Here is a 22,594-nt window from a genome sequence, read left to right on the forward strand (position 1 = left end):
TTGTGATCTCTGTCTGTCCAAAAAAAAAGAAAGAAAGAAAGAAAGAAACCTGCTTTTAAAAAGGGGGGTGGTGCCTGGGTGGCTCAGTGGGTTAAAGCCTCTGCCTTTGGCTCAGGTCATGATCCCAGGGTCCTGGGATCGAGCCCCACATTGGGCTCTCTGCTCAGCAGGGAGCCTGCTTCCTCCTCTCTCTGCCTGCTTCTCTGCCTACTTGTGATCTCTGTCAAATAAATAAATAAAATCTTAAATAATAATAATAATAAAATGAGGTCATTAGAGTAAGTCTAATCCAAGATGCCAGGTGTCCTGACAGAAGGGGGAGGTCGGACACAGAGCCAGACGCACACACACAGGGAAGACGATATGAGGACACATGGGGAGAAGCCAGCCATGTGGCAGGAACGCTGCATCTATAGAGCAAGGAAGGCCGAGGACTGCCAACAAACAGCAAAAGCTAGAAGAGGAGAGGAATGACTTTCCCCTAAAACTGTCAGAGAACATGCCCCTGCAGACACCTCGATTTCAGACCTCCAGCTTCCACAACTGGGAGACAATAAATTTCTATTGTATTAAACCACCCAGTTTTTGGTCCTTTGCTACAGCAGCCCTAGGATACCAATAAAGCTGACCTGAACAATGCAGGAATTAAGCCCCTCAATTCTTCTTCTCAGTCCAAAAGCCACCTGTAACTTCTGACTCGCTAAAAATGTGACTCATAACCGAACATTGACCAGAAGCCTCACCGACAATATTCGAGTAACAAATATCTTGTATGCTAGATGTGCCGTAGACTGTATTCTTACAATAATACCTCCTTTTTCTTAGTTTTCTCAGGATTTCTAGGCTACTTGGTTTGTCTGGGGGTTTTTCCCAATTGTCACAAATCTCAAAAAAATTTCCCATATATTTATTGAAAACAATCTGCACACAAGTGGGGACCCAGCCATTCCAATCCTTGTTGTTTAAGGATTGACTGTATAAGTAATGAACAGAATAAAGACTCCCTCCTATGGAATTTACATTTTCCTGAAGGAGATGGACGATAAACAAGCGGTGACGGGCTGAGGAAGCCCAATAAGGCAATATACAGGAATAGAAATGTTGAACAAAAGATATCTGTGAGTTTAGAAAAGGAGGTCAGGAAAGAGCTGGCTTGCTGGGAAGGGAACATCTGAACAGAGACTGAGATGAAGTGTGGCAGTGGGCCATGTACAGTCTAGGAACCTCATTCTAGGCAGAAGGAGCAGCAGGTGCAAAGGCCCTGCTCCACATATAAAGGGAACAGCAAGAGGTCAGAACATTTGGACAGAGTCAGTGATGGGGCTGAGAGGCTGCAGGGCAGGCCTGGGAGGTGAGAGGTGAGTGGACTGTGGACAGCCATCAAAGACTGTGGCTTTTGCATTGAATGAGGTAAGAAACTTCTGGGGGGTTCGCACAAAAGAATGGCATGATCTGACCTGCATTATCAAAGGATCCCTCTGGCTGCCGGAGAGAGTAGGGGTCTAGTGGGTTGACAGTAGAAGTCACCTGGGAGGCCACCCCAACAGCGGGAGAAAACAGGAATGTGGACCAATGTGTCAGGGATGAAAGTCATGAGAAAGGTTGGATCGGAGGGATTTCAAACATACACTTGTCAGAATCTGCTGACATTGCTGATGTGGGACACAAATCCATTCTTCCATCATTCCACGTTATTTTGAGGCCTGAGCGATTTGCAGACGGGGGTGACCCTTTACAGAGATGGAGAGATCTTGGCGGGGGGGGGAGCGTTGAAGAAGAAGGTGGGGAGAATGGGACCAAGAATTTGCAACTGGACGCCTAAAGTGCCAATATGTGAACCGTTCCTCTCTGTGGAAGACTGTGGAAGTGGAAGGCATCACCACTTTCTATGTCCCATGCAGCACTACCACCAGCCTTTTCTTACAGAAATAAGAACAATCCATAAATAAAATCAAGTGTGATCTGAAAGGTTCCTGCAATCCGAATCCAGCTGCAGCCGGGGACCGAAGCTCATAGTGACAGCTGGAACAGGGAAATAGTCTTACACGTGGGCTTTGGGGAGATCCACTGGGCCGAGCAGGCGGTGCCGCAAACAACAGGACCACATCGCAGGCCTCTGGAGGCTCAAGCAAGCTCTCAGAGGATGCTCGGGGGACAGGGTGCACGAGAGAGAGAGAACTCCTTTCCCACCTTGTTCCCCTTTCTATGCAAAGCATGATTCCGCACAAGACAGAGAGGGAATGAAGAGAGCCTCCAAAGGTAACATGTCAATCTGGGAAACCAGAGCTGACTTGGGAACGGGGACATTTAGAATGGGAAGTGAGGACGGGGACAAAGAGGACAAGAACACCCTACAGTCCTGCCTCTTAAAGTCCCTGGTCCTCATCATCTCCAAAAGGACCTATAGCTGTACACCCCCATGGTCCCAGGAGTGCCCCCCCCCAGCCCTCGCTGGCCCAGAGCAGTGCTCAGTACCATAGCGGCAGGACCCACAGCACAGACCTCTGCCTTGCGGGGTCAGGGACCTGTGTGTGTGTGCGGCCCTCTTGAGAGCCACTGTACCCAAGTGAGCATAACCAGCCCTGATACACCCTGTTCCCTCAACAGTCCCAGAGCACTCGAGAAATGGAGGGCCAGGAAAGGCATCTTGACGATGGAGAAGAAGAGGGGTAAGAATAAGAATCCTCCCATGCCAGGGTTCCAGAGACCCAGCCCAGAGAGGACATCCATGACCTTGACTTCTTCAAGGTCATAAAGCCAGTTAGAGTCCCGGCCAGCCTGGAACTCAGGACTCTGTCCTTTCTTTCAATCTCTTTTTTTTTTTTTTTTAAGATTTTTTATTTATTTATTTGACAGAGAGAAATCACAAGTGGGCAGAGAGGCAGAGAGAGAGGAGGAAGCAGGCTCCCTGCTGAGCAGAGAGCCCGATGCGGGACTTGATCCCAGGACCCCAAGATCATAACCTGAGCCGAAGGCAGCGGCTTAACCCACTGAGCCACCCAGGCGCCCCTTTCTTTCAATCTCTTAACAGCGACACCCTGAGCCAGAAGGAGAGTCCTCATGGAACTGTTCCCTAAGGATGGGAACCAGACACTGAGATGCAGAAGCCGGAGGACAGCCTCAATGATGGGACCCTGATGGTGGGCCACATGGCTGGAAGAAGCCAGCTGAGCGGGCCAAATCCTTCCCGTCTGCCAAGAAGGGATGTGGGGATCAGAAACAGTTTTTCCATGGAACAAAGCCTCCCAGTAGCTGCAGACAGACAGCTGAATCACAGATGAGTCACAGCAGGAACCTCGATGAGGAGACAGGCTCTCCTCCCCAGGTCTCAACTTCCTTCCCACCTGCTGGACATTAGGCTGCCCTGTTGAGACCTTTGTCAGGGCCACGGAAGGTCAGAAAGGCATAAGACAAGACTTGGGAGGTAGACCTTTACACAGCATGTGTTAGAATAAAGGGCATCCCCTCTTCGGAACATCTAATTGACAAAACTGAGTGGACAGAGGAGGCTAACGGAGAGCTCTAGGCACATTGGGAAGGTCTATTCCCCTTTTTAATGAGATTTGCCACTAGGCTGGGGAGGGCACGGCTGTCCTCGGTCTGTGCTGGAACACCAGCCTCACATGTCCCTGCTCTAGCCCATAGCCACAGGCCTTCGGAATAGCTTTCTCCATTCCCAGTGGCTACTTCTGAATCACCCAGTTGGCATAGTGGAAAATGGCCCAGCCAGGATCTAAAATCTACAGGGATATGGGCTTGGGGGCAAAGACAGGGGATAGGGCTTTATGCCCCTATTTTGAAAGTGAGTTTCTGGAAAGTGAGGCCTTCCTTTGGACTGCAGTAGCCATGCATCCCATCACCTTGTTTTCTCAGCCTCCTCCCCCATTGCTTTCACTGTGGCAATAAAATTATCCCGAAGGCCTTATTGGTAGAGAATGTGTTCAGAGATCAACCTCTCTTCCTGCTCTCCTCTAGCTTTGCTTCTGGAAAGCTTGTGATCTGGCCTGAAGCAAACACATTCAAGTGCCATTCATTGGTTCATCCTGACTCTCCTAAACTTTGTGGGCTTCCACTTTTCCCATGTAAAATGGGAATAATAACGTGTGGAATGCTATTGTAAGGACCAAAGATAATGTGTATGGAGCCCTGAGCACCTAGAAAACAGCGGTACTCAATTGATGAAGATCATGGTTGTTTTTTCAGCCACTGGGAGCACGTGGGCGACTATGTACGAGGCAGGAACTCTGGATGTTGACAGGTTCATCTTGCAACATGAAGGAGCTGAAGAAGGAAAGTTTTAGGGGCTGGGCCACTTCAAATGCAACAGTGTGTCTAGAAGGTGGTAAAAAGTGGAAAAGATCCAGAGAGAGGCAAAATTGCTATTTCACGGCACCGTCAAAAGAAATGTTCTACAAAAATTGTTAACACGTAAGTATGCAAGGATGTTCCGCTGTGCATGGGAGCTGGTGGGATTCTAACAAAGCAAGCAGTCCTTTGTTCCGGACTCACCACGGAAAAGCATGAGTCATGGAAGTTAAGAAAGCACTAACAATAATGTAAAAAAAAAAAAGAGGGACTTTAAGCTCGTTTATTCCAACCTCTCCTTTTACAGATGGAGAAACTGAGGACAAAGGGGTAGCATCACCTCTTAGTTAGTGGCCTGCCCTTCCTGTCGTTGGAGGTGGGATGGCTGGCAGTGTCCGGCGGTGAAGTTCAAGGTCATTCCCCCTGAAGACGCTGGGCTGGCTGATGCTTGCTACTCTGAAGCTGACCTGCTTCGGAAGCCTTGCCTTTCCGGAAGATGCTTCCGTGCCCTCTGAGGGCCTTAACAGGGTGAGGATTTTCAATTGACCCCTTCCCTTTTGAGGATTAGTTCCCCTGAGTGACTTGTTCAGTGGAAAATAACTGAACTGTGTCCTTTCTTTCCTGCACATGGTTATGCTGTTCTTAGATTATGGTGTCTTTTTCCATCTCAGGCATTGCAAAATATTTGGAGAAAAGAGAGATTCTTTTTTTTCTTTTTCCCCCGTTAAAGGAATGAACAGTCTAGCCAGGTTTGAAAGTGTTTCCTGACCTCAGAAATGATTGTGTCTTTTTTTTTAATGTGCATTGGACACATGACACAAATTTATTTGCTATCCAATAAAATATCCCATCCTGCTTCAAGAATGTAATTGACAATAAAAACACTCCTTGAGTGCTCACATTCTAGTTGGGATAACATACTTGAAAGGTTAACTAGCAATTCAAGGCCATGTGTGATTAAATGCTCTAAAAACTCAGAGGCAAAAACGGTTGCTATTTAATGTGGTCCCACATGGCTTCAGTGGAGAGGCTAAGGTTGGAGCTGAGCCTGGAAGTATGAGTGATCTTATTGCTATGAGCCCCTGAAAGGCGAGGACCAGGACTTTTCATCTTTGGAAGAATCTAGAGGGACCATGTCTCTAGTGCCTAGCAGGACTCTGCAATTTGTTTTTGTTGAATTAATTGATAGCCTGAATTAACTGAATTCCCCACTGAATTAATGGATACTAGAGGTAACTGTGGAGGGTTTCCTAGGCTGGTGGAACAGGAAGGAACCCATAATGCAGACATGAGCCTCTGTGTTAAGAAACCCCAGCAACAGGGACACCTGGGTGGCTCAGTTGGTTAAACATCCGACTCTTGATCTCAGCTCAGGTCTAGATCTCAGGGTTGTGAGTTCAAACCCTGTGTTGGGCTTCATGCTGGGTATGGAGTCTACTTAAAAAAAAAAAAAGAAAAGAAACTCCAAGAAAAGTCCAACAGCAGGAAGGTTTTCCATTGGAAAAAGGGGGAGTAAGGAGAACAACAGCCCAGATGATCACAACCACTGAGGCCAAGATACAGGGGTTCCTCATTGTCCTAAATCAACGAGAAATTGAAGACATTTTTCTAGTTAGGACGTAAACAGTAGGAGAATTAGCCAGAAACAACGAGTGAAAAGGTAAAAGTAGGAGGCACTTTAGTTTTGTGATCACTGAAGTGGATCTCCTAGGTTCAAATCCCGCCTCTGTCATTCCTTGGCTAGGCGATCCTGAGTTAACTTCCCAGGTGTTGTTGTTTTTTTAATATGTGACTTAGAAATAATAGTAGGACCTACCACGCAGTTACGGTAAGAACTAAATGGGATCCATTATGAGAAGTCCTTCATTCGCATAATGCCTGATGCATAGGACGTTCTCAGTGAATTCACAGCTAACAAGAAAGCCAGCGGAAGCAAGGAAGCCCTTGCCATTTTCCAGCCCACTCGAAGTCTTCACCCGTCCACTGCTCAGGCAGGCTGCACAGTCTGTATTGTCTCATTCCTAAATGAAGTTACAGCTTAGCTTTCACAACTGTCTGACTCTAGCTTTCACACTACAGATATGCGATCTGTTAGGCAACCCGAAATAGCGAATTCCATTCCTGCACCGTCTCACGACCCTGGCCAGCTCCTGCCAAGAGGGAATCGAAAAGAACTAAAACGCGTTTCAAGAAAGTCTCGAAATTCAAAGATCCCTTCTTGGTCGGCTTCGAGGACTAGCCTCCCCCCGGTGGCATTCTCGTCTAGCTCACCAGTTCCCTCCCACCTTGGGGTGGCAAGAGCTTCGCCATTGCAGGAGACACACCATTCCGCACGGACTCAAGCATTGGCTCAAAACTCGGAGCTACGTGGATTTTGGTTGCATATATGACTACAGAGATTTCAAATTCTTTTCCGATTCAGAAATGACAAATCTATCATCAAATGTTACTGATTTATAACGTCTGTCACTACCGATGTTTTCGCAATCCACAGATGTTAAATATACCACTGCTCCCACGTGAGAGTCTTTAAAATCTTCTGACATTTTAAACCAGAGTGTTTGCATGTGATCATCAGGAAAAAACACAGGAATAAAGAGAAAAAAAATTACAGATCCCCTGTATTAGGTAATAGGGATCTGTGCCTCAGTCCAAGATACTGAGTAAAAATATTCCAGTGGTAAAAGCTAATAAAACAAGCAGAAAGGTGTCAGAAATGGTCTTTCCCCTTGACTCCAAGATCCTGGGGGAGATTTTCAATGGTAAGACACATTTCAAATAGGAAAAGTTCCCTTCCCCTCCCCAGCCCCACAAAACGGAAGTCAGGACATACAAATCCCAGTGTTCTTATCCAGAGAGTCAGCCAAAAAAAAAATATCAGAAAGCAAACTTGAGAAGTGGGCACAGTGCTTCTACACTGCTCCTACCTGTCCTGCCGTTCAGGAGAATCGGCTTGCCCTCCAGTTCTCCTTTCATGGGAACAACGGTGATCTTGTATTCTGTCCCAGGCTGCAGACCTGCCAACAAGTAGCTTGGTGAGTTTGGGCCCCCAGACCCTCGCCCCTAACCTGCTCTCCCCAAGGAGTTCCCTCGTGGGGGGAGGGATGCTTCTCACCCCAAGAGGAATCTAAGGCAGAGAAAGAATACTGGGGCCAGGAGTACGAGGCACCATCAAGGCGCTTCAGGGGGTGCGGGGGGCCAGAGTAGATGAAGTGAACATAAGGGAACTCCTTTGTTGGGCCGCCAAGCACTGATTTCCCAATTTTATTTACAGCCCAACTGGCTTTCTGACCCCCAACAATCCTTCTCCCTCAAAAGTTTCTTCCTGCCTCATTGTAATAATTAGCCTAATCGTATCCCATGATTTTCTTCTCTGCATTGCCTTTTCTTGTCTGTTTCTCTGTTGCCGTGGTTGGAATTACTGCTACGTGGCCCAGATAGAGCAGCATGTGGGAGGCACGCACGCTGCTCTCCACTCTGCAGACACTGGGAAGCCCAAGATGTCCTTTCAAGATGGAGGGCACAGAGCGGACAGCAGAGGAGGACGAAACCGTGGAGCTAATAAGCTCATGGGCTACCTCCAAGGGTAGTTCTTTAGGTATTCATGATTGTGTATTATATTCCTTAAAGAGAGCCCTGAAAATTCTCCAAGCTTTGGGAGTCACAAAATGTGAGCCAGCCCTGCGGGGCCCTGTTTCCCTAGCGGCCATCGGATTTTCAGCTCTCAGTAGACTGACTTGGTCAAATGGGACAAGGATCTCCCCACCCAGGCCTCCCAGCACCACTCTTCCATGCAGCCTGCCAAATAAACCAGTCTCTCTTTCTCTCTCTCTCTCTCTCTCTCTCTCACACACACACACATACACAGAGTTCTTTCAAAAGGAATGTCTACACCGACATATCCACCCTGAGACACAGACACAGTTTTTAAGAGGACATTGGGCTGTCCTCTGTCAGCCAGCTGCTCTGAGATTCCAGAGTCAGCTCTGGGATGCTAGAACCCATTCTGCAGGTCAACCAACTGGGCTCTTGTCTGGGAGTTTCCAGAGTCAGAGTTCAAGGGATTCTTAGGGCCCCAGGACCTTCTGTGCCCACTGTCCCCACCTCAGCATCCATGGCAAACATCCCAACATTCCCAGGGCTGGCTCTTACCGGTGATGTCATAGCGACTCTTGGGGTCACTGCTCTTGGGCACAGTGACCTCGGCCACCTCTTGCCCTGTGAGGGGGCCGTACTGCAACTTGTAGTAGTCCACCTCGGTCGGGGGGTTCTCCCACTCCACATCAAGCGAGTTCTCTGTCTCATCCGTCACCCACGCAGTGCCAAGAGCAGCAAGATCTAGGTCAGGTGTTAGAGAAGGTGGGAGAAAGCAGTGAAGGGAAGATCTCAGGCATGTCTGGAGCTGTCTTTGGCCTAGTAAGGTCAGTGGCCTTTCCAGACACACTGAGAACATGCTTCACCCCAGCACACATATCCTTAACAGGTGTCTTAAAACTACCAAAGTAGCAAATAAACTGTTGACTCTCACATTATCCACGGAGGACAGACTATCTTTTGAGAAAGCCTTTTACCTCCCATCCCATCCCATCCGATGCCATGCTGCTCTCCCTGTCAAAGCCGCCATGGGCCAAGCCCTGGACCACACATCTCTAGCCAGCCATGCAAACTTCCAGACCCAGGGGTCAGGCCGCTCTGAATGAAACACACCCTTTAGCTGCAGCACCGTGCCCTCAAAGACAATCCCAGGAGAAGCTCAGCTTCTCCCATGTAAAGTGTGGGAATGCTTTTGAAATTAACTCGAGTATAATACTGATAATACAACCAGTCTCTTCCTCCATCTCCCAAATTACAGCTCCTTCTTTGCCACGCACATTCTCCTGTAAAGACTAACATAAGGGGTGGGGGGAGGGCGGCGCCTGGGTGGCTCAGTGGGTTAAAGCCTCTGTCTTCGGCTCAGGTCATGATCCCACAGTCTTGGGACTGAACCCCGCATCAGGCTCTCTGCTCAGTGGGGCGCCTGCTTCCTCCTCTCCCTGTTCCTACCTCTCTGCCTACTTGTGATTTCTGTCTGTTAAATAAATTTTTTAAAAAAGAGACTAACATGAGGGAAAACTTTAAAATAGGTGAATTTTAACTTGGTCCTCCTGAGTATCTTCGCTGTGCCTTCTACCAGAGTTTAGATCTTGTGACCTCAGCTGCCCAACCTGTCCAGCTTGCAGAGGAGAGTTATTGGAGTTACTGTACTTATTTATTCATAGTCAAGTATTAATGGATAAATGTTTACCCTTCCACTTGTAAAAAAATGAAATTATAATGATTCATGCAAAGGAATGGATCACTGATGTGGTTCCAAGGGAAGAACTTTTGGGCAGTGGCTGGGGAGGGGACTGGGTCTTTGAGAGCAGTGGGTTCCAATGGCCGTATCCAATGGCCGTATTCAACAGCCATATCCAATGGATGTCACCTAACCTGAAGTCTGAAGCCCCTAAGCTCTCAGCCTTGCCCCTTCCTTGCTCACATACCCATTTTCACTGCCTTGTCAAGGACATGGGACAGAAAATTTGTCAAGGACATGGGACACAGAATTTGTGCATCAGGCAGGGGGTGAACTTGGTGCTCTTGAGGTCGCTCGGGTCTGAATGTTTCTGATTCACTCTGCTATGAACAAGAATCTCACAGAGCCTTTTCTCTGAAGAATTTCCTCCAACCTACTGGCTTCTATCCCCCAGCCTCCAGCTTCTTCCTTCAAAGATAGGAATTCCTTGAAGGAACAGGTCAAGAGGTCAGTAATGAAAGTGACTCAAGGATCACAGAAGGGACCTATACAGCTCACAAATGAAAAAGCAGAGACTTAATGAAAATATTCAAGAGTATTATGGGGATAGGTGTCTTTCAGACTGGGGTTTCCCTGAGGAGGAAGCAGAAAGGGTTTAACATGGATCAGATTAGAAAGAAAGACAAGCTTCACAGCTGCAAGATTTCACAAGTCCCTAGTGTAGAAGCCAAGAGGGGTTACTAAGACTTTCAGAACCGCTGTCTCTGCTCTTCATTGGGAGACTTTGGGCACTAAAGACAGAGGCTGCGACAGACAAAAATGGAGAGAAAGAGAAAAACAGCCCAACAGTGGGGAGCTGGCCTGGTTCTCCCAGGTTACTTGGGTGCACTCCCACTGAGCATAAATGATTTCACAGAACATCAGCATCAGAAAGGCCACCGTGTGGTCATGAGAGCTGAAGACAAAAGAAGGCCATTCCGTAATCATGTCTGAATACAGGCAAAAGCAGGAACACTGTCCAAACCACAAAAACAATCCAACATTCTCTCCCCTGACTAATACGAGTGACTACCCTTCTTCTCTGATGATGGTTTTAGCCTCCCTGTAGTTGGCTTTTTCTAGAAAAGGTTCACTAAGTTACCAGTCATGGAGTTTACTCCCCTCGACGAAGGCATGCAAGCCAAAGCAAACCCCTACTGCCTTCAACTTCCCCCCAATCACCCAACACAAGCCCCAATCCTTTTCCAGTGCTTTCTAATGCTCTTCTTGAGACATACACAGACCCTGTGGTGTGTTGTCCCACACCAACAGTCAATAAACCCAACCTGCTTGACTCCAGGGGTGTCCCAAGGGGCCTATGGCTAGAGGGGGTCGACAAAGGCAATCACAGATTATACCCCCAGGATGACAGGTCCTTCACAGCCCTTTCCAACATGGAGCTATCCCTATCCCCACCACCCAACAGGATAGGCAGCTTGATGCTTCTGCAGAGAAAACGATGGGCCCAAAAGCCCAACCACCTGGGTCTCCCGGATCTTTCCCCAGGAGTTTAGCAAAAGATAGAGGCAGCTGATTTTTATCAGCATCTAAAACAGTGGCTGGTACAAGGTTCAGTAAAATAAGATGAGTGAATGAAGGGATCAGAATCACTCAGATTAACTGGGTTTCTCCAAATTCCTGAAGATCTAAGCTGCTTTAAGGACTTTCATGAGAAAACAAGAATCTCTAAACAGTAAGCCATGAGGCTTGTCTTTACAAACACTTTGGTAGTATTTGGTGGTACACTGGAGACTCTGTCCCCCCAAATCCATCTTCTGTCCTCCTGTGTATCCCAGATGATGACTGCTATGAATTGGGTTAGTCAGATCCCCTTTCCTTCTGGCTTCTTGTTACGTTCAACCAGTGAGTTACCAGGAGCTCAGAAGGCAGGATAGAGAGCTCCTGATCTCCTTCCCTCCCTTCTGGTAAGGCCATGAGAGATGGCCTGCATCTCTACCCAAACAGCTTCCTCAGACAGCCCTCTCCTATAGCTCTTTTTGGGTCTCACTACCAATTTCCATCCCTGCTCCTTCAGATTGGGGTGGACCCCCACTGATGCTAGATCTAGAATGTTCTACCAGCCAAATCCTATCCACCCATGCCTCTTCCCTAAACTGTCTTCAATTACTATTTACCCTCTCTCTTTCCTGCTAAGATGACTCTGATACAGGTGGCTTCAGTAAACCTTCACCCATCCCAACTCCAGTTTGCTGAATGGCCTCAAAGCCTCCTTGAGGCCTCAAAGCCTCCTTGGCTCAGGGGCAGAGAAGACCGCTTGGGCCCCAGGCCAGCAGGCTCTATCCCTGCCTTGGCAGAACAGAGAGAAGGGAGCCAAGAAAAGCTGAGAGACTTTTCTCCAGAAAGCAGGACTGCAGCAGGCATGATTTTCAACCCCAAACGAGGGCAATTTTCTGAGTATTAGGTATTTGTGGGGACGATGGGAGAAATATTTAAAATGGGGCCTTCCCTGGGAAACCTGAGGCATCCCTCACCTGTCGTGGCAAGCAGATGCTGTGGGCTGCTGGAAACTTCTTTCTTCACGTTGCGCAGGGTAACGATGTACTTGGTTCCAGGCTGCAAACCAGTGATCTCGTAGGTGTGCTGCTCCTTGGGCACTTGGATCTGCTTCCCAGAGAGCTCCTGTCCCAGAGGGTAGTAGCTGAGGAGGTAGTGGTCCACCTCACTGGAGGGCTCCCAGCTCACCAGCAGGGAATCCTCGGTGCTCCTGAGCAGCTGCAGGCCCTGGGGAGCCACCACTGTATGCAGAACACCAGAGGTGTGGGGAGGGGAGGAAACAAGGGAGAAAAGGCACAACCAATGTCACCGAGCACCCACTATATACTTAACTCTGGTGGCAGGTATGACTCTGGACCACCCACCGCACCCTCGCCCCCGCCCCCCCAACCCGTCTCGCCAGAAGCTAAGTGGTTGGGAGTTGACGCCCATTCAATCAGCCCTTGACAGGCGCGCGCGCGTACACACACACACACACCACCATCAGGTCACAGAAGAAGGCTGGTTCTCAGACCCGTAGCACCAACAGCCGCTGGAACTGGTTATTAATGCAGATCCTCGGGCCCCACCCCAGGCCCCCTGCACCGGGATCTCAGGCCGACCCAGCAATCTGTGTTTTACAAGCCCCCCACCCCCACCCCGGGGCTTCCGAGGTGGACCAGAGGCCACTTCCCTGAGCGGCCCTGGTGTCCCGACCGCTAAAGGCCGCCGGCGCGGGGCGGGGAAAGGAGAGAGTCGGGCCTCGCGGTCGGCTCACCCTGGGCGCAGTCGAGGCCTCTGAAGCCCTCCTCGCAGTAACACTCGCCCGTGTCGCAGAAGCCGTGGCCGCTGCAGTCGCCGGGGCAGCGGCGCTCGCTGCAGTCCTCGGCCGTGAAGTCGTCGTGGCACTGGCAGACCCCGCGCACGCACGCGCCGTGGCCGCTGCAGTCGTCCGGGCAGGCGGGGTAGGCGCAGTCGGCGCCCACGTAGGGCGGCTCGCACTCGCAGCGGCCGGCGGCGCAGTGCCCGTGACCGCTGCACGCTCCGGGGCAGGCGGGCCGCTCGCACGCCGCGCCCTCCCAGCCCTGCTCGCAGTGGCAGGTGCAGGTGTCCGGCGAGAAGGTACCGTGGCCGCTGCAGTCGTGGTTCCCACCTGCGGGCGAGAGGAGAGCAGGCTGGGGGTTAGGGCAGCCAAGTGCGCCGAGGGCCGGTGCCCTCTCGCCGCCTCCTTCCGAGGAGGCCAGGGCCTGGGATGAAGACAGGGGTCTGCCCTTTCCAACCTGGGCCAGACTCCGACCTGCAGCAGCTACAGACCTGTCCTTTTACTCCCCCACTTCTCACGTGAAGTCCCATCCCTTTCCCTTCTCATCCGAGTGCTCAGGTGAGTTCTGGTTCCCTCTGCTCTAAATGGAGGTAAGTATTGAGGACCTAACCGTGAAGGCGCGAGCACTGCTCCAGCCCCGGCATCAGTGCGCTGACTTGTGCTGAGGGGCAGGCTTGGGGGAGTGGGGGCGGCAGGCAGGGGAGATCCAGGCTGCCTGGGAGCAGGCTGGACCTAGCAAGGCTGGCTCCTTGGGAAATTAGCCCACACTGAAGTCTGGAAAAGTGGGCTGGCAAAAGCTCCCCCAATAGGCCATTCACACTCTGGGGCTGAGGGGTGGAAAAAGGGATCCCCCAGGCTCCCCTCTCTAGGCCCAGGCAGCAAGAGGCAATTGGAGGCCCTGGCCAGTCAGCAGCCCAGCTCCTGCTTCTCAGAACACCCTCTTTCCTTCCTAGACATTTTTGTCAGGGAGTTTCCTCCACTGCCGTGCATGCTATATCGTGGTGGTGGTGGCCCTGGTACGCAGGTGTCTGTCCGGTATATAGATGTTCTCAACCATGGCTTTTCCCCCAGCATAGAAAGGGATGTCAACATTCCACCCATTATGATTTGGATCTGCTTTGCTAAATATCTACTACGGGCCAGGAAACTTCTGTACAGTGTCTGCAGTTCTGAGAACTGGACTAGGTGATAGAATTATCCTAATTGGACAGTTTTGAAAACTTCAGGACTTTACTCAGAGTTACGCCACTAAATAGTGACAAGACTGGATTTGTACCAGGTCCCGTCTAGCTCCAGAGCCGACCAGCTTTCCTCTCTTTCCCACTGTTCCCCCTTCCTGTGGATACTGGACCCACAAAGGGCACCCAGAAGCCTAAACCCAGGAGTCCAGACTCACTTTAAGAGTTGCTGGTCCCTGTCTACTGAGGCTTACAGATCCTGCCTGGAGCTAGTTCGAAAGACAAGACGCCCCCTCCCGCCCGCCAGACTCACAGAGAGCACCTGGCACATAACAGGTGTCCAGTGAGGGTTTGTTGAATGAATACCAGATGGCGAGCTCACCAGCAGCGCCTTGGCAGCAGCGTTGGACATTGCACTTCTCTCTCATCTCCGCCATCTCCTCCTCCAACTTCATCACCCGGGCCAGGAGGTCTTGGACGCTGCCTGCCAGCTCACAGTCCTTCTGTGGCGTCTGCAGGCGGATGTTGTGCCTGAAGATGATGTTCTGTTCCTCAGCCTCCCCTGGGGCCAGGAGTGAGGCCCCATCATCGCTGAGGGGCTGAGGGTCAGTCTCCACCTGGACCAGTGCAGACTTGGGCACGTCAATCTTGTAGGTATGGCTGACGGTGACCTGCTGCTCCTTGTCGCTGCAGCCGTGAGGTTCGAGAGTGGCTGGGGCTGATGCCACCAAAAGCACAGAGCCAACGAGGAACCCCAGGGGGAACCAGAATGTCCCCTGGAGACCCATCCTCGGAGAGACAGGGAGCAGACCCTCTAGGAGACCTGTACCCAGGAAAGATGTAAAAGACAAGCCATGGGGATTTGCTGATGGAATCTGGACTTTTGAGTGGCTTCTAGGAGCCCACAGGAGGCTGAGAAACCAGCAGGCATATTTCATCCTGTAGGTCCTGAGGCTCCAAACCAAACTTTTTGTCCTTTTTCACACATTGTCCATTCCCGCCTCCTGGCTTTGCTTACACCCCTCAGTACCTGGGAGATCCGCCTCTTCACTCTAATTCTATACTCATCTGACTAATAATAACAAGGATAACAACTGTCTCCTATAAAGGGCCTACTGTGACCAGCTGCCCCCAACCCTAATCTATACCACACTCCTAGTATTACCTGCCCCGTCAACACCACCTACAGAACACCTGCACATAGAGAGAATGCTGTGTACCAATTCAATCCTCACAACAATCCTTCGTGGAGTATATTATTTGTACCCCATTTTACAGATGTAAAAACTGAGACTTGGTCAGCCTAAAATGACTTGCCCACAGGCAAGCAGCCAAGAGCGGCAGAATTTGTATGCAGGCAATCCAGCTCCAGCATCCATGCTCATCACCCCATGTCACGCTGCTTTGCACACGTGAGAAAACCATGGCTCAAGGGATGGAGCTCATGGGCCCAGGTTCCACAGCCAGGAAGGGCAGAGCCTGTACTCAGATGCTGGGCCAGGGTTCTCCTCACCACCTCTGCCTTCAAGCCAGTAAAAGACCAGAATTTCCAACGCAAATGCCTTCTCCATGAAGCTTTCTCTCCAGCCCCGCCCCCCTCCATCTCACTCCCAGTGGAAACTAGCTCTCCTTATGCTGAGCATTCTGAGAAATGTGTCGGTTCCTCTGGGGGCCTCCTGATGGTTTACCGTGTTATAGTTACTCTTGTACACAGTTTGTCTCCCTGTGAGGCTGTCAGCCTCCTAAGGAAAGGACCCAAGGCCAATTCCTTGGAGCCCTCCCAAGGCAGGAGCACAGAATCACACAAGCCAAGGGGCTCAGTCACCCTGAAAGCCATCCATGCCCCGCTGGCCTGCTTTGTCGGTCAGTCCAGGCCACTGGGGCAGGAACAGGCTGCTGGGTTTCACCTCTAGTCTGGCCACAAGAAGTGTGAGCCTTCAGCTCCATCCGCGTGTAACAGGATGCCTCCCCAGCCCTTCTCCAGAATGACACATCCTTCACCACTATCAGACCAAGGCCAAGAAGACCCCAGGAGACCAAGCCAGGGCCTTGGCCTCGCATTTACTGAGAGGCACGCATTCACCAGAACACCTCTTAGCTGGGCTGTTGTGGCACAGCCCTCAGCTAGAAAGTGAGCCACAGGGTGTCTGTGACCAACGCAAGACTCTCAAGTATTGGTACAGACACTGACAACATGGGGGGCCTGGGTGGAAGATAGAGGCTTTCCTATTGGCAGGGACCCCCCCCCCTTCACAAGAGGGTGCTCTTCCGATACCCAAAGTGACCAGGCAGCTCTGGAATCCACTTGGGACTTTTGTCAGAGGAGAAGGGGGTTGGGGAGAGCCAGTAGAGTGAGTTGGAAGTCAGGTATAGGGTAGAAATAACCATATTTCACCATTGCTGTCCTCCGAAGTTCAACCCTGTGATAACACAGTCACACTTAGAGCTCTGTTCCTTCCCCAAGGCAGGGACTGAGAGTCAGGGGCGTGAAGCAGTGTGCCCTTGATTATGCAGCTAAAGTACAACGCTGCAAACTCGGTCTACACAGTGTCCACTAACTGAGCCCTTAACCACCCTCCCCCCAATACTTCCATCTCCTCCAAGAGCCGCACATGCTGATCTCAAAGGCAACCTCTTCGTATGGAGTTTTCCCTCCCAAATCCCCTTCCGAGGCAGCAGTGGAGCCAGAAAGCAGGCTCAGACTTCTCTGCCCACTCCTGCCATCCAGACCCCGCCCCCACCCTATGGCTCCGTCTCTTCTGAGACGCAAATGGAGTACAGATGGCTTTTTGAGGAAGTTCTGCACGAATGCAAAATAGCCACAGACTCCTGCCCTAAACCGCAGCAAGGCTGTGTGCAGCCCAGTCTCCCAGTGTTTGTTTTTGGAAGCCTGGAATATGAGAAACCCCAGAAGCCCTCGCAGGAGCCTTCAGTGTCGCCGGCCCTTCTGCCGCCTGTCGCTTATAACAAGATGTCTTCGCTAATTGCAGCCTCTTGGATTCCCCGAGTTGAGCTTAGATTTCCCTGGGCAGGGTGATTGCTCAAAAGAGGACGGGAAGGAGGGATCCTCGACCTAGCACTTCTGTCAAGTGTAATGAGCGAGAGGAGAAGTCTGCTGGCTCTCCTTCCAACGCGTGGCAGGAGAGACTCGCCTGGCGTAGGAGCATAGGGATGGGATGACCTCACCAGCGCTGTCTCTACGCAGATGTCTGACCAGAGACAGAGCTCCATCAGAGTGGGGGTGGTGGGGGCGGACAGGGCAGCAAATGTCACCCAGGAAAATGCAGGATAACTTTCCGAATGGACGTGTTTTTCGGTTGAGGAATCACTTAGTAAACGCTGTAGGAATGTGTGAGACAAAGGGTGTTTACAGCCACGGAAAGTGCCTATGGGAATCCACAGGAAACCAGGTGTCCCCAGAATCAGACTCATTGCCTCCCATCTTGTCTTTAATTCTGACTGTCAGAGGGACGGTAGGGGACATGGGGAGGTGGGGGGTAGAGGCATATTAAAACTCAGGACAAAGACGGCCTGGCATTGGTTTTCCAGAAAGGCTCTCTGAGGTATGTGCTGCCAATGGCCAGCTGGATGGCTGGTCCTCCTGGTTCTGCCGTGGGAGACACACACGTCCGGTGCTCTATTCATTCTCCCTTGATGGCCACACCCACCCCTGCCGCTCCAATTTCCGGCCACACGCCGATGGCTTCAGATTCTGTATGTGTGTTCCTCACCCAGACATCCCTGTCATCCCAGGCATGGCAGTGGCCATGAATATGTCCATCCCTTCTGTGTCTCCGGTCTCATTACACAATCCTAGCCAAGGTCATATTTTGGGTACTAAGTAATAATAGCACCTAGGTTTTTCACGTATGTGTTTATTAGATGAGGTGGACTGTGCCGGGCACTTTATAAATGTTATTCTCACTCAAAATCCTGGGAGTCCCTTGATATCATTCATTGTTACAGGTGTTCAGAGAGGTTAAGTACCTTGCCCAAGGCCACACAGCTAGTAAGCAGCAGAGCTGACATCAAAAACCAGATCTGTCCATTCTCCTTATCAGTGTTCTTTATCGCTCGGCTGTATGTACTGCCCCAGATTTAAAAAAAAAAAAAAAAAAAAAAAGCCAGTGAGAAGATCCCTCCATGTGAAAAAGAAACCAATGTCCTCTTGCATATCATATTAAGAGAGGGGGTCTTCTGAAAATAAAAGAAACTCAAGGCTTACTGGATGCTCAATTCAAAATTAATTGCTCTGTAACTAAACCCTATACCTGCACTTCCTCTGAGCAGTGCCAAGGATGATCTCCTAGAAAGATAATTAGTTTTTCCCCCAATAAGAAGGTTAAATCCTGCTCGCTTCTCATAAGATGTGGAGAAGTGTCTTCCTAAGAGACACAAAGCAGACCAGGACTTGTGTCTGTAGGGGGAGATGTCTACCAAGCCTGGGCCAGAGGAGAAGAATGGACCCGGAGTCCCAGACAGCCCTGTCCTATCCTAGGGCAGATGGTCTCCACATCACCTCATTTTCCACAAAGAAAGATGCACACCCTGGTCAGAAGTAAAAAACACTACTTACAGCGAAGAGAGTGGCAGCCCATTTCTATCCACCATGACAGACCTTTCTACTTAAGTTTGGGGCTTTCTTTGGTTCCCTTATTACCTCATCCTGCCTTTACAATTAACCACAAGCAAATGAGAGCACTGATTTGGGTTTTAGAAAAATTGTATCATCTATTTCCAGTAGAGTTAAAAAGATATTTTTTAATACTCTGCCCTCAAATGACAGGGTGGACATTACTGAACTATGAAGGAAAGTGGGGCAGATGTTGGCTTGGGAAGCCCTGAGATCACACATGTCACCTGGCAAACTTGTCACTCCTTCCCCAAACTCTCTTGGGCATATTCTGCCAGTGACCCCCAGCACAGGCCTGGCATAACCCCAAGGTCTTCTGACCCAAGTACTCGGCCCAGGAGAGGAAGTACTTGTGTACCTGGTTTACCTCATCCCAGGCTGGACACCTCAACCTACTGATGTCGCCTCTGGATCTCTTTCTCTTGTAGTAACGCAAGTATGGGAGATGCACAAGCCCCTCGTCTTTGAACTAGGTCAAACCAAATACATAGGAACTAGGACAAACCAAATACATAGGAACACTTTTATTTCTGGTCCCTGCAACACTGAACTCTCCACCCAGGCATACCATACAGAATAGGAGACACCAAGTGTGGATGTGAATGAAAAACTGGCTTTGTGTGATAAGGCTTAATACGGGAGCATTCCAGGCTCCTGGGTGGCTCAGTGGGTTAAGCCTCTGCCTTCAGCTCAGGTCATGATCTCAGGGTCCTGGGATCAAACTCCGCATCAGGCTCTCTGCTCAGCGGGGAGTCTGCTTCCCTTCCTCTCTCTCTGCCTGCCTCTCTGTCTATTTGTGACCTCTGTCAAATAGATAAATAAAATATTAAAAAAGAATACAGGAGCATTCCAAGCATCATTCAGTCCCCCAGTCCCCTCCTCTTCTAGGTCTAGCAGACCACACCCAGTGAGTGCCCAAGAAGTCCTGGTAGATGACTCACACCGCCATGCAAGACCCCTTTTCCTGAAGAGCTCTTTCCACCACATCCGCCCACGAACCACAAGCTAGAAAAGCTAACACATGGTGTCTATGATCCAGCCTCCGCACTCGGTCACCTTTTCGTGGTGGTCACAAGCTAGTGTGGTGGATTTGCTCCATCAACCAAATACTGATCTACCTTATGAGGACTCAAATGGGTGATGACAATGGTAGTTCCCATTTCCTCAGCTCTTATGATGTGTCAGGCTCTGTGCTAAGCTCTTTTAAAGCTTTTCCCGAGCATCAAGCAAAGACATCCATTTACACCACAGCAACGAAGCCCCTTCTCACAAAAAGCCCTTCCTTTCCCTTTCACTGGAATACGTGGGCTCCTGCATAGTGAGAAGATAAGATGGGCACAAGGGCGTAAATTCAGGACCTGCCTCCCCCACATTTAACCACACACCCAACCCCCAGAATGACTTTAAAGCATCACTTTAGACACACAGGTGTGGGGGGCTTCTGATGACACACTCTTTCAGTTGAATGATAATGAAGGGAGGCATATGAAAATGCTGCATTTCCTTTTCTTCATTTAATATGTGGTTTTCCACGTATTTAAATAATATTAAAGTTCCAGCCTTCTTCCAAAGAGGCTGAGTCCCATCCACACTCTCTGGGTCTTTTCCTGAGACCAACAGCACGTACACAGACTGTGGCTGGTTGACATTAGCGGTGGGTCTACTGTGGTGAGACCCTACAGAGTCCCTGCCCAATCAAGGACCAGGCTTGAGATCTCAGCATCGTCACCTCAGAGACTGGTACCTCCAGATGCTGCTCCAGAACCTAAACCATGATCTCGCTTCTGTATCCAGACTTTATGGAATGAGCGGTGGATAGACAAGCGTTTCCACTGGCATGATTTCTATAGGCATCTTCTCGGGAGCAGACCTCAGTCTGTCCTACATTCCAAACCACAGAATGGTGCTGGAATAGAAACCAAAAGCCACAAGATGATCTGAAGTCATCCTGTCCAATTTTCCCTCCTTGAAGACTCAGCTATAGCCACGAACTTGGGGACATAGCAGGACTCAAAGTTGGATGAAAGAATGTCTGGTTTGGAGAGTGGGGGAGTGCCCTCCTCCCGAGAAAAATGGTAACTGATGTTAATACTTTCTATTCCCTCCAGAGTCTGTCTCCCAGCATCACCACCTTGACCCTGAGTCTCCAACAAACACCTAAATGCCAAAAAACACCAATTCTTCCCACGGAGATCCTGTGCTCAGCCAGCCACCAGTCTGGAGTCCTGGCTGAGCAGGTGTCCTCGAAAAGGACATTGGGCATTGAGCATGGACTTTGGGCAATGCAGCTAACCCAGTTTGTTATTTTCACATTAGGATTTGGTCTCTCTCTTTTTTTAATGCTTATATCAGCAACTCCAGTTTGGTGTTTTTAGGTGACTATTTTCACTCATTCTTTCTCTCTCCATTCCCTCAGCTCTCTCCCGACCACAAAAATAAATAGATAAATAAATAAAAAGACACCCAATAACTCGTCCACATCGTTTCTTGAAATGTTTCCCAATGGGTGTTCTTGAGGCATCACAAGGGTGATGGCACGGGAGTTTAGGAGAAAGAAGCTGTTCTCTTACGAATCAAAAACAAAACCTATAAAATTAAATGTTTGGGAAAAACTTCAAAGCTCTTTAAGTACATTTGCAAACTCATTTGACTTGGCATACGCAAAATCCAGAAAAGGGGAATGTTAGAATCGGTTCTTGATCACATCTAAAATCAAAGCTTCATTTTAGAATTTTTTTAAAAAGTGAGATGTAAGAAAAATTACCCCGAAAAAGAGGACTCTGACATTGTAATAATAATTTTAAAAAGCCAACAAAGAAATAGTGCTGAGAAGGACATGCCAAACTTAAAGAAAACATCATAGGTAGAAATCTGTTATTACTCCAGGCGGAAATTTCCGATGACACAGACTGAGCGTGGCCAGGTAAGAAGTTGATTGTGCTCAGTTCCGTCAGGGCATCGAGTATATTGCTGGCGAAGGACGTGTTACTTGGGTCCTGGGAAATATTTCCTAATTAGGTGTTCCCTCCCTCTGAAGGTGATCAGACACTGATTACGTTGCCTGGATTTTCAAGCTCAGGATCTCATTCGCACCTGGCCACCTTCCTCCCTGTCACAGGTAAAGCCTTCAGAGACTGGTGCTCTTACCTCAGAGGCTGCTGGGCTCGACTTCCAACTCTTCTGTCTCCCAGGAACTGGGGCCCTTGGGCTGCAGAACTCAGTGCTGTCCTGTCCCGCCTTCTCTCCCCTCCTCAGCTTCCCTCCCTGGGTTTAAATCCCATCCAGGCAAGAGGAGGGGCCAGTGGGGATCCTGGGGTGTTTCCCCCTTCCCAGCAGAGACACAGTGAAGAGATCATGAGCAATTCCTTCTTATTCTAACCAGGGAAGGAAACCCGTACACATTTCTCCCTTCTTTTTTACATCCATTACGCAGTAACTAAAAATACCGGAGACGGTTTCCATTTAAGTGGATCCAGAATACGGTTATTAAAAGAGTTTGCCTGTCTCCTGGCCAGGAGCTGGGTCTTCGGGTTTGAAAGAGATTTTATAAAGTCTCTTTCTCTTTTTTTCTGTCTGAGGCACCCTGGGGCTTCATTGTGTACCATTTTTTAAATAGGAGAAAACCTTTGGCACAGAAAGAAACGAGCAGAAACCCTCAGGGACGGAAGCTCCCGCAGCCTCCCATCTCCTCCTTCCATTAGGTCACAGCTCTGACGGGCGGGCTCTGGGGACTCTGGGAGCAAGAACAGTAAGTCCAGAGCATTGAATACCACTCACTGCCAGCTCTGGCCTACCCCTCTCCAGAAGCCTCCCCTATACCAGCCACAGAAGAGCTACATCCCTAGGTA

The 22,594-nt window shown here is 49.8% G+C and overlaps 1 protein-coding gene across 1 annotated transcript in view; it reads right to left on the reverse strand.

Moving 5' to 3' along the window:
* TNN (tenascin N) overlaps positions 1 to 21,976 on the reverse strand; it is a 59,066-nt gene extending 37,090 nt beyond the window's left edge. Inside the window, exons 1-6 of the mRNA XM_044267363.1 lie at positions 21,894 to 21,976; positions 14,496 to 14,936; positions 12,891 to 13,265; positions 12,112 to 12,375; positions 8,458 to 8,643; positions 7,233 to 7,322 (exon numbers count right to left, since the gene is read on the reverse strand). Of these exons, the coding sequence (XP_044123298.1) occupies positions 7,233 to 7,322; positions 8,458 to 8,643; positions 12,112 to 12,375; positions 12,891 to 13,265; positions 14,496 to 14,901 (1,321 nt within the window). The 5' untranslated portion in view covers positions 14,902 to 14,936; positions 21,894 to 21,976. The remainder of the gene's footprint in view (positions 1 to 7,232; positions 7,323 to 8,457; positions 8,644 to 12,111; positions 12,376 to 12,890; positions 13,266 to 14,495; positions 14,937 to 21,893) is intronic.
* Positions 21,977 to 22,594: the final 618 nt, after the last annotated feature.

The sequence above is a fragment of the Neovison vison genome, chromosome 10 (assembly GCF_020171115.1).
Source record: "Neovison vison isolate M4711 chromosome 10, ASM_NN_V1, whole genome shotgun sequence".
Taxonomy (NCBI): Eukaryota; Metazoa; Chordata; class Mammalia; order Carnivora; family Mustelidae; genus Neogale; species Neogale vison.